Source organism: Mixophyes fleayi, chromosome 7 (genome assembly GCF_038048845.1).
Source record: "Mixophyes fleayi isolate aMixFle1 chromosome 7, aMixFle1.hap1, whole genome shotgun sequence".
NCBI classification, from domain to species: Eukaryota; Metazoa; Chordata; class Amphibia; order Anura; family Limnodynastidae; genus Mixophyes; species Mixophyes fleayi.
The window spans coordinates 68960041-68972728 of record NC_134408.1 but is presented as its reverse complement, the minus strand read 5'-3'; the positions used below and the strand labels follow the sequence as shown (position 1 = coordinate 68972728).

Below are 12688 nucleotides of genomic sequence, written 5' to 3'. Positions count from 1 at the left end.
TGAGCAGAGCAGGTAATCCAGCAGGAAGCAGAAGACACGAGCCAGAGAGCTAGGAGTCTGTAGCGGGTATGGGAACCGCCGATGAGCAGAGCAGGTAATCCAGCAGGAAGCAGAAGACACGAGCCAGAGAGCTAGGAGTCTGTAGCGGGTATGGGAACCGCCGATGAGCAGAGCAGGTAATCCAGCAGGAAACTGAAGACACGAGCAGGACACAGGAAACACCTTCAGAGACTCACAGGGAGTGAGAATCAAGATCAGGCAACGATACAAAAACCACAGGTGCCTAAAATAGGGAGAGGTGATTGATCCACCAATTAAGTTAAAAGCAAGGTCATAAGAGTTCAGGGATCCTGCACATGCGCAGTCCTATCAAGATGGCGGACGGCCGCAGCTCAGGACAGGCACCGGCATGAAGGAGAGAGAACCACGCACAAGAGCAGAGGCACTCACGGTCCGGTGAGTGACAGTACCCCCCCTTTTAAAGGTGGGCACAGAACACTTGGAACCGGGTTTGCCCGGAAATTTGGAGTAAAATCTCTTTAGAAGAGCTGGAGCATTGAGATCATCTGCTCGGATCCAAGAACGCTCCTCTGGACCAAAGCCCTTCCAATGCACTAGGAAGCGAAGAACTCCTCGTGAAATTTTGGCATCCAGAATATGAGTAATTTCGAACCCCTCCTCCTGATGAACTTGTACTGGCCGAGGTGCTGAAGGAAGAACAGAGAAACAGTTGATAAGAGGCTTGAGTAATGACACATGGAAGGCGTTGGAGATACGAAGGTTCTTAGGCAATAGTAATTTGAAGCGGTGAGCGAACTTCATGGACGGAACCTTCAGGCGAATATTTTTGGTAGAAAGCCATACGCGGTCTCCAATTTTAAGTGGTGGAATAGCTCGCCTCTTTTTATCAGCAAAACACTTGTATCTGGCAGATGTCTTCTTCAAGGAGGATTTAACCTGAGACAAGATAGTTTTGAAACTCTGACATAAATTCTCCACCGCAGGAACTTGGGTGGGAGGGAGGGCAGGAAATTCTGGGAGAGACGGATGGTGACCGTATACAACAAAGAATGGAGTTTTTGAAGATGACTCGTGATACATATTGTTGTGGGCGAATTCAGCCCATGGAAGTAAATCTACCCAATTGTCTTGGTTGGCTGAGGAGAACATTCTTATGAAAGTCTCAAGATCTTGGTTGACTCTCTCGGTCTGTCCATTTGATTGAGGATGGTAGGAGGATGATAGTGACAGTCGGATACCCAAGGTCTTGCAAAGGGCTCGCCAGAATCTGGAGACGAACTGCACTCCTCTATCTGAAACAATCTCAGATGGACAACCATGAATCCGAAAGATCTCCTTGATAAAATGGTCAGCCAAAGTAGATGAGGAAGGTAATCCAGACAAAGGAACAAAATGGGCCATCTTAGAAAATCTATCCACCACTACCCAGATGGTATTGCATCTTTTGCTAGGAGGAAGATCGGTGACATACTAATATGGGTCTATGGTTTGGAGGGAATGGGTAGTGGTTGAAGTAGTCCCGCCGGTGTTCTGCGGGGGGTTTTGAATTGAGAGCAAACCTCACAAGTGGCCACAAATTCCTGTACATCTCTCCTAATAGAGGGCCACCAGTAGCTCCGAGAGAGGATTTCTAATGTCTTTCGTTCTCCCGAATGTCCAGAAAAACGGGAAGAATGATACCACGATAATATTTTTTTACGTAGAGGTGGTGGCACAAGGGTTTTCCCAAATGGTAGCACCTTGGTGGAAGAAGTGGCCAGAGTCACACATTTGGGATCCAATATGGGATGATCAGAACCATCCTCGGTGTCAGAGGAAGCCACAAAGGCCCGAGATAAGGCGACTGCTTTTCGATTCTTTGAAGCTGGTTTGAAGGTTATGATGAGTTCAAAGCGGGAAAAGAAAAGTGACCATCTTGCTTGACGAGGATTCAAGCATTGAGCTGACTGCAGGTATAGAAGGTTTTTGTGATCAGTAAAAATAGTTACAGGATGTCGAGCCCCCTCCAGCAGATATCTCCATTCCTCTAACGCCGCTTTTATGGCCAACAACTCCTTATCCCCGATGGTATAGTTTTTTTCTGCGGGTAGAAGACCTCGAGAGTAGAAGGCACAAGGATGGAATTTCTGTTGCTCCGATCTTTGGGATAGAATGGTCCCTAGACCAACATTAGAAGCATCTACTTCCAGGAAGAAAGGAAGGGTCACGTCAGGCTGTCGAAGAACAGGAGCGGTAGAGAACGCCTTTTTGAGGAAGTGAAAGGCTTGAAGGGCCTCGGACGACCATTGCTTAGTATTAGCGCCCTTACGGGTCAGAGCCACTATTGGAGAAGCAATGGAGGAAAAACCTTTAATGAAGCGTCTGTAGTAGTGTTCAAATCCTAGGAAGCGTTGAATTGCTCTGAGGGTAGTTGGCTGGGGCCAACGTAGCACAGCATTCACTTTCTCTGGATCCATCTCTAGACCTACTCCGGACACAATATATCCCAAGAATGGAATCTGGGATAACTCAAAGGAACATTTTTCTAACTTGCAGAATAGTAAGTTTCTCCGGAGTCTAGAAAGGACCTCAGCCACATGTTGATGAGAGGGCAGATCCTGAGAGAAAATTAATATATCGTCCAGGTAGACGACGACACAAATGTACAACAAGTCCCGGAAGATCTCATTCACGAATCCCTGGAAGACAGCTGGAGCGTTACACAACCCGAAGGGCATAACTAGATATTCATAGTGTCCATCCCTGGTGTTAAAAGCTGTCTTCCATTCGTTTCCGGACTTGATCCAGATTAAGTTATAAGCTCCACGGAGATCAAGTTTGGTGAATATCCAGGCTCCCTTGATGCGGTCAAAGAACTCGGTAATTAGCGGGATAGGGTACCGATTTTTAATTTTTATGGCATTAAGCCCACGATAGTCTATACAGGGTCGAAATGACCCATCTTTCTTCTTAACAAAAAAGAACCCCGTTCCAGCGGGAGAAGTGGAGGGTCAGATAAATCCACGATGGAGATTCTCCTTGATATAATCAGACGTTGCCTGAGTCTCTGGTAGCGAGAGAGGGTACACACGGCCCCTAGGAGGGTTCTTGCCAGGTTGTAAGTCTATCGGACAATCCCACGCCCGATGGGGCGGAAGGCGTTCAGACTGAGTCTTATCGAACACATCTGCAAAGGAAGCATACTGTGGAGGAAGACCCAGCGGACAGGGTGTTATAGAAGATTGATTTACTTTGAGTGGAACAACTTGAGACAGACATCTATGACGACAATCCGGACCCCAGGAAGTGACTTGAGGAGTGTTCCAGTCAATCTGTGGAGAATGAAGTTGAAGCCATGGAAGGCCAAGTACAATGGGACTGGTGGTAACAGGAAGGACCAGCAAGGAAATTTTCTCCTGGTGTAAGGCTCCGATTTGAAGGGACAACGGAGTCGTACATTGAGTGATAAGTCCATTAATTATGTGTGAACCATCGATAGCGGTGACAGCGATAGCTGCTTTTAAAGGAAGCACTGGTAGGGACCATTGATTCACTAGAGAACTAGAAATAAAGTTTCCAGCAGCTCCAGAGTCTAGAAGCGCTTGAGACATAAACGACTTGGTAGCAATGGAAACGGTAACATCAAAAGCACAAACTTTAGAATCCATAGAACATGGAGAGGATTCCAGAGACCCTAACCTTACCTCTTCAGAACTGGTTAGGGCCTGGCATTTCCCGACCTTCTGGGACATGAGTTCAGCATGTGAGTAGAGTCAGCGCAATAGATGCAGAGTCTATTCTTCACTCGTCGCTCCCACTCCTCAGATGTTAGTTTAGAACGTCCTACCTCCATGGGTTCTACTGGAGGTGGGAGATGACGAACTTGAGATGCTGGGCGAACAGGCCCTTTGGAAGAATTTACTCTTTCGGAATCTCTCTCACGAAATCTCATGTCTACTCTGTGGCATAGAGAAATCAAGTCGTCCAAGGAATAGGGTAACTCTTGTGAGGTCAGTGCGTCTTTGATCTTGTCAGCAAGACCCTGCCAGAAGGCAGCTATCAGCGCCTCAGTGTTCCATTGGAGCTCGGAGGCAAGTATCCGAAATTGGATGACGTACTGGGCTACTGACCGGGATCCTTGGCGTTGTCGGAGAATACTGGAAGCTGCAGAGATAACACGACCAGGTTCGTCAAAAATACTTAGAAACGTAGAAATAAACATGGCACTATCTTGCAATAAAGGGTCATTTCTTTCCCACAGAGGGGAGGCCCATGCGAGAGCCTGTCCGGAAAACAAAGAGATGAGATAGGCCACTTTAGAACGATGAGTAGAAAAGTTGTGAGGTTGGAGTTCGAAATGAATGGAGCATTGGTTAAGAAAGCCCCTACAGGTTTTCGGGTCTCCATCATACTTAGAGGGAGTAGGCAGGTGTAGCGTAGAAATGGTAGATACCTGGGATGGCACTGGGGAAGAAGAAGATACTGGAGGATCAACAGTAGCTGATACATTTTGCACAGGGTCTCCTCGGGAGGCTAAAGCCTGAAAACATTGGAACAACTGTTGCTGCCGAACATCTTTTTGTTCAATCCGAGTAACCAGGTGCTGCAGCATCTCCCTAGCTGTTGGTTCCAATCTTGGGTCTGTCATGGCCTGATCTTACTGTCATGGGCACTAGGAGTTCTACCCAGGATTCACCAGATGATAATGCTTACCAGAGGGGCGGGGTTTACACAGAGATCCTCTGGGCAGTAGGGTGAATAGTAGGAACGTTATATAACAGCAGGTGGAGAGAGAATGTCAATGGAGTAGATAGGAGTCAGCGACTCGCAGCTATAATGGTAAGAAAGTCAGCGACTTGCAACTATAGTGCAGAGGCAGGTATCAACCAAGAAGAGCAGAGCGGACATGAATAGGTGAAGGAAGGTAACGGGAGAGTCAGTGGTCTGCGGATAGCAAGCTGTACCACTGCTGTGATGAGAAGACTTGTCCAGGTGCAGGTAGGTAGCGGGGGAGTCAGTGGTCTGCGGATAGCAAGTTGTACCACTGCGAGGAGGTGAGGACTTGTCCAGGTGCGGATAAGTAGAGTAATAGTAATAGTCTATGGCTGTATGTATACAGCTGGAGAGCAGAGAAGCTTGTCCAAACAGATATGCAGGATAACCGCTAATAGTCAATAACAAGTATGCATACCGCCGCTGAGTAGAGAGGCTTGTCCCGGTGCAGACACGGCAGGAGAGCTGGGAGGCTGTAGCGGGTATGGGAACCGCCGGTGAGTAGAGCAGGTAATCCAGCAGGAAGCAGAAGACACAAGCAGGAGAGCTAGGAGTCTGTAGCGGGTATGGGAACCGCCGATGAGCAGAGCAGGTAATCCAGCAGGAAGCAGAAGACACGAGCCGGAGAGCTAGGAGTCTGTTGCGGGTATGGGAACCGCCAATGAGCAGAGCAGGTAATCCAGCAGGAAATTGAAGACACGAGCAGGACACAGGAAACACCTTCAGAGACTCACAGGGAGTGAGAATCAAGATCAGGCAGCGATACAAAGGCAACAGGTGCTTTAAATAGGGAGAGGTGATTGATCCACCAATTAAGTTAAAAGCAAGGTCATAAGAGTTCAGGGATCCTGCACATGCGCAGTCCTATAAAGATGGCGGGCGGCTCAGGACAGGTGCCGGCAGGAAGGAGAGAGAACCACGCACAAGAGCAGAGGCACTCACGGTCCGGTGAGTGACACCCGTCTGCTCTATAATGTTTTTACAAAGGGTTTAACTTTGTAGAGGCAGCGGGTCCTCACATTGCCTGTTTAATACTATAAATGTAACTGTCGCTATTTGAAGTGACATCTCTCTGAGTGCCGGCATGTTCTACAGTCGGGATTGATAGCAAGGTTGCAGGAATAGCTCAGTAACTTTTCAATAAGTCGTTATTTCCTACTTGTCTTAATTAGAGCAATGGCCATTGTTTTATTGCAGTTACTGATGTTGGAAAAGTGGTCATTGTTATCGCGTACCCCACCCGAGGGATTTGCTTGGAGATTAGCTACCTCTTTACAGACTGTTTCATGCAGGCTGACATCCAGCAACTCAATATTTTGTTGGTAGTTCTTGCTTAGTTAATGTCTGTAGGACTTTGTCCATATGACATTTCTCTGGTGCTGCGAAGCTGCAGGTTTGGTGTTACACTGTAGATGAGGTCTCAGAGGTAATTGAGCAGGCGGGAGTATAAAGTCTAGTTGTATTGTTCATAGTAGTTAGTACTGTCAAGAATGGTCTTAGATCTAAGCTTTGAGGCGTATCTGCCGCTTTCCTAAAGTCCTTTTTAGAGGAGTATTTCTTATATTTGCCCACTTACATGGGAGTATGGTAGATTGCTTATAGTCCCAGAGAGGTCTTATTGAAGTTGAAATGCATACGGTTTTCTGAGTAGGCAGTCACATGCCACTGCACAAATGGAGATGCAGTGCTGCCCTCCGAACTCTGGTGGCTTGTTCAGGTAGGTGCCGGTGGTTAAGGACTCTAGCTTGGCCATATTGGGTTCTTTGTATGCAGGGGAGGAGGGCCTATTGTTAAGCAGCTCTCTTAGCATGTAGAAGCTGAGCTTCTTTGCTTTCAGGTATAGTAGTAAAAGGAAGCTCCACAAGTTACATCAGATGATGCTGTGTGGTGATTGGAAGAGAGCCTTGATGGAATTAGGCTATTTAGATGATGTAGGGCAGCAAAGTTCTTCTAATGGGTGCACTCACTCACCCAAAGTTCAAACCCAGACTGTAGTAAAACTGCAGGACTTCCCAGCTCACAGCAGGTCTCATAGGGCAGTGTTATTTCGGTGTGTTACCTGTTTAAGCTCCAAGCGGTGGCTTCTGTGGGGAATCTAAGAATCGGGGGGTTCAGCCCCAGGTTGATAAGAGCTAAAAGAGAGTTTTCACCTGATAACAACCCTGCTGATATCCTGTCAAGACAGCTGTTCCCCCAAAGGGAGATCTTTCAGTGGGAGCAACTCACCACTCGTAGATCAGGTGGGATTTTCAGGCTCTTGCCTTCACCCTCTTTAGTGGTCAAAGAAATAAATAACTGGCACCAGATGTTGGAGTGTCATTTTGATCCTATTGGATAGGTTCCCAGTCTCAGCTGTGGCTTACATAATGGGTAGGTCTGAACCGTGGGCAAGGGCAAAAATATGTTTAACTGGTCACAGTTTGGGAAATGGGGATCCCAAATGCACGTAGATTTTATACATTTCTCTCTAGAGTTCCAAAACTGTGCCACTGTACAGAATGGCTTCCATACCATACTCCCCATGTGTGGGATAGACTTAGTACACAGCAGCTGGTGCATAACAGAATACATGTATCTCTACTTCAAGGTTCTGGTTTATTCTACAGCATAATGTTGTACATATCTGTATATTATTACTTTACCCATGTTCTGCAAATAAATAAAAATGAATACTCAAAACTATTTCAAAACAAAACATATTTATTTTCATAAAAACACAATTGCTTGCATTTCCTAGAGATGACAACAAATACAAGATAAATGTTACACCTTACCTGTGCTATCAGAATCTATAAATCTCTGATAAAGTCTGACCTATTCACTAAATTCATACGACAATGAAACGCCATTCATAAGCAGTCCAGGCAGCTGTCGTGCTGAATTGATATAACCTTACTGTAAACGTCCTGGGGGATGGTGTAGTCATTTGCTGGGATAGAATTGTGTATTGTTTATACTTGCATTATAATTTCCACAGCTGAATCTGGCAGTGACGACTTGTTAAACAAAAAGATTGTCACACTACTGCTATTATTAAACTTGATTGTCTAGGAAATATTTTGAATCTTTGTCCATGCATATTTATCTTGCACACAGGAGAAAACTATACATTACAATAAAAGTTTTTATATTTTACTACACCATGTTCCCATACTTTCATTGGCTGAAAAAAGCATGTACAAGAACAAGCATACAATGTACTAGGGATGTTTAGGGGTGTGGGGAGAAGTGACATTCCTGCAAATGGCCATACACACTTACTCTTTGTGGTTTACATTTTCTCCATGCTTCTTCAGAAGAATCTAGCAATGCTTGGATATCCCAATGGATGACGAGCAGTATGGTCAATTGCGGGGACCAGCATGGTGACTGCAGGTTGCACCATTCGTTTAACACCATCCTTTCAAAATAGGGATTTCCACAGCCAGTGATCTTCACATAATTGTGATATTAGCCAAAGAGAGAAAAATGAGGATATTTTCTTAATAAACTACCTAAAACTTTCCAAGAAATACTCTAAACATTAATTGATACGTCTTGGAAAAACTGCATGGGCAATGCGTAACCCACACAGCAATCTACAACAGATTATAAACACTTCTTTAATCATGGGAGAAATGATGACACCCCTAAACTGATAAGACAGCTCAAAATTTAGAGAAAGATACTTTTTTTTATTTTTATTTAGGCCACCATAATCTATACAGGGATGCAAACCCATATCATTCTAAGAAACAAAGAAAAACCTGCGCCAGAAGGTTAGATGGAAGGCATAATGTTACCCTTTTATAAGTTCTCTTTATTATGTATCCTTTCATTGCTATTGATTATGGGTCCTATAACTGTCCTCTTCGTGTTTCTGTGTTCCTTCTCCATTATTGAGTTCTTAAATGAACCAAGATCTCTCTAAGCACTGGAAATTCCTGTATTATGGTGGATTGCAGAAGCTTTTGTTATTAATGGAAATGTGTGTTCTTCGTATCCAACAAGGTTCCGCCATAGGGGAGTTTTTCAAGAATGACTGGAAGTTTCCTTGCAGTCCACTGATATTTCATATTCGGCGCCACAACCACTAACTCCGATGGTGTTTAGAGAGAAGATCTCCATTCTTTGTAAGAACCCAATAATAGAGGCAATTCATCTGCAGACTTTTTTTTTAAGACCTCAAATAAATCCTTATATGGTTTGGATATTTTTCAAAATGAGTAGAAGCACCGTGAACATGCAACTGAAAACATTGCTTATTACAATTAATACTCCATTGTACAATACACCCCTTCCCCCTTGCTCCTATCAATAACTGTGTTTTCAATGTTCAACCAAGGATACTTCAAAACCACTGGAGAGGATTGAAAATGCATAAGGTAAAAATAAATTCCTTGCATGAAAAATACCCACTATAAGAGAAGCTATGGGTATCTTAAAACTTATCAATCCATTAAATATGGTGGCTGCCAGATATTTGCAAATTAACCTAGGAGATTAGACAGCATATCTAAACTTAGGCTGCATAAAAATTCAGAAAATTCCTTGCAGCTTCAGTTTCCAGAAAGGTACAATTATTAGCAGGAAGAAAGTCATAACACATTTTAACCCATACTTAGCACACAGTGGGGATTGGAGAAATTTTAATTATACTACCTGTCCACCACAGGTACTACTTGGCAGTACCTTGGTGCTTAATTGAGTCCTCATGATGACATCATTTAGTTCGGCCTTCTCATCCACTGCCTACAAGAAATTTATGAAGAGAAGGAATGGAAAGGGCGCTAAAAGAGAACGTTTTAAATGAGGTTATATATATGGTTATAGTTAGCTGGTGATCAGGCAGTAATAACCTACACTACAGAAATAGTTAAGAAATACAGGGATGGGGAGGAAGGCACAGATCTCCCCCAAACAGGCTTAAAAAAAAAAATCAGGGCTCCTTTATTTGAAAGAGGGGAATACATAGTTCTTCTCCATCCTGAAACCTAGAGATGCAAAGGCACCATCGTTTGAAAGAGGGGAGTCTCATCTTTCAAATAAGTTACCCATGTAGTTATTTACTGGCAATCACCAGACAATAATACACTACAGAAGTTATGATGTTCACATCTCCCCCATCCTGGTTTAAATACATTTAGGGGTATCCTCATTTGGTTCAATGGGTTGTCTAGTTTTTAAAATGGTAACCTTTGTTGTGCTGCACATATTGTTCCTACACACTTTTTAAATTTCATTCAGATTATATTATTGTAAAAACTGTATTTAAATACTTCCTTTTACTATTTTGAAAGTTGGATTGATACCAAAGCAAGAACCAAAAGGTATTTTTTTGGTGTTTAGTTAACTTTCTTGAAATTTCATGTAAAAAACAAAACACTTTTTTGGCCATTTTTGGTAGATTATCTTTGCCGTGGCAGGAGGTATAAGTAAACGAATTCTGGAATGTGACCAACCCAAAAAAGTACCAAAATAGGCTCATTGGCGAAGAGGTTAATTAGTGACATCAGAATTTATTTCTGGAATCAAATACCTGTGAGCCTAAATGAGTTTCCCTGGACTCATCTTAGCCTTGTCGTTTCCTGACTTCTTCAAACAGGACCTAGCAAAGTGACTTCATTACATGCAATGCAAACATAGTCCTAGACAGTGGAGTGGTTTTTTTTCTTTGCACTTTACCCTGGAGGCCCCAATTCACATGAGCTCATGATGGTTGGTATATACAGAAACAAAACTTGTGGAAGAGGCCGATGTGAGTAGACCGTAATCCTCTTCTTTTATTGTATCAATTTTGATTAATAGCTGTATAATGGTCTCTAATGATTCTGGAATCACATACTGAACCAAAATAGACCTTCATATGATCAGATAGGCCCTGACTGAAGTGGCTGCAAAACACTGGGTCATTCCAATAATAGCCCAGTAACAAAATCCAGTTCAGTAGGGAGCAAAAGTTTGCCCCTGCAGAGACCCAAAGCATATAACATTAATCAATAGAGGAGAGCAAGGTGTCTAAAAGCCCAGGACTTAGAATGCTCTTGTAGTAGGCAAATCACAATACTGACCCTCTGTTCTTCAGAGCTGGTTGACTGGGGTCTTCAAGTAACATATAGTTTGTAGCATACATTTTCTGAACAATTTGTGGTCTCCAAAAAAATCACCAAGTAAATTAACCCTAAGATTGGAGACCCCAGTGGCAACTATTTGATGTGCTCTGGAAGCCTAGTCCTGAGCTGTTTCTCTAATAAAAAAAAAATGTGTATTCCAGTTTGTAATATTGGAGCAGTACTGATGTGGTCTAGTCAACCAAGAAATGTAAAGTGGGTTTTTAGGTTTAGAGCTTGATGTTTTCTGCATCTAGTTAATCAGTGTATGTATTTTTTTCCTTTTTCTTTTTATCATATAGGCACAGAATGCCTAAGGAGCAGTGGTGGCTGAACTTACGTCTGATGTTGAAGATGCTGGCTAACTATCAAATCAGCTTAACAGAATATGTTTCAGGGAAAATAGAACATGTTACGCGTAGGACTCTAAGTATAGAAAAAGGCTTTTGACTGATATAGCACAGATTTGTTCATATCCTAAAATGTAAAGACATTTGAATACTGCTAAGTGTAATGAACGAACATCAATTGTTGTGACAGGAAAATTTCACCTTTTGTACAGCATTTTTAGTATTATATTTCCCATGGCTAAGCTAACATTTTTTTCAACAGAACCACCTTACATCTCAACCACCATCAATCTGCTTAATGTGCAACTCTTCTCCTGTTGCTTGAGTGATGTTGGTTGAATGAATGACGTGGGCAGTGAACATTTGGGGTATATGCCACTCCTAAGCAGGAGAGGGTTTTCTCTGGCAACCAAGAAATGTCATTTGTAGGCCTGCAGCTGATAGAATTAAACAAAGGTTTCTGTATGAGAAAAGTTAGTTTAGTCTTGAAGATAAATTGGTAATCAAATCATTAAAGAAGAAATGCTGCACTTTGAAAACATGAGTGTATGGTAAGTAGATCATGTAAGAATGTTTTGTTTTAATTTTAAAAAAAAACCACAGGTGTAAACAATATTCTGTAAGAATAACGAGCATATTGTTAAGGGGGAAAAAAGTATAAATGTATACTAAAAAATAAAATGATCTTCACGGCTACATTTGTTTCATTCTAAGCAAACAGAATAATGCACTTGAGGAGTAAGTTGTCATTGATTATATCTTTATTAATTTTGTAATAAAATCTCATTAACAAAATTTAGAACATCATGCATATCTAGTAAACCTACCTTGTCATATTAATGTCTTCAAATCAAAATTGTAATGCAGGGTTTTAGTTGGCCAAAAACGTTTGCTATCATAAAATAGATAATAGGAAAAATTATGATCCTAGTAGATATCTGGGATTTCATTCAATATACATTGCTTAAATAACTTCAGTTTGAGTGTGGTCCTTTTTTATTTCTTAATGGCATTTAGATTAAATTCAGACATCCTCCTTGTTTATTTGTTTGGCGCCACAGATTATGTAGCGGCTGACATTGTAGTACAAATATGACCTATATGAAAACCGTAAACATAATAACATATATTCATGGAAACAGACCAGAATAATAAAGGCATGGATGCAATTAACAGGTTAACAAAGTGCCTTGCATACAGAAACAATTCGACATAAGACATGATGGGGACAAACAAGGAAGACAGAGACTAAACAGACATGAGACATAGGGTAGAGCACCCTGCTGTGAGACTTTACATTCTAGATGATTTATCATGTTGGATTTATAATAAGAATAAATCAATATAATTCTTGGCAGCTAATGTAAGAAAGTAAACTGGCAAATTACCTACATCTTTAATACATCAGAGTACAATTTTGCATACTAGGATATAAACTGTCCTTATTGCTGGATCACTGTATCCACAATACACGTT

At 42.3% G+C, this 12688-nt stretch overlaps 1 protein-coding gene across 3 annotated transcripts in view; it reads left to right on the top strand.

Annotated features, from left to right (window-relative positions):
* The window catches only part of PFKL (phosphofructokinase, liver type), a 241340-nt gene extending 229434 nt beyond the window's left edge, over window positions 1-11906 (top strand). For all 3 annotated transcript variants that reach the window (XM_075179949.1, XM_075179951.1, XM_075179950.1), the window contains one exon: window positions 11165-11906. In XM_075179949.1, the coding sequence (XP_075036050.1) occupies window positions 11165-11312 (148 nt within the window). In that variant the 3' untranslated portion in view covers window positions 11313-11906. The remainder of the gene's footprint in view (window positions 1-11164) is intronic.
* Window positions 11907-12688: the final 782 nt, after the last annotated feature.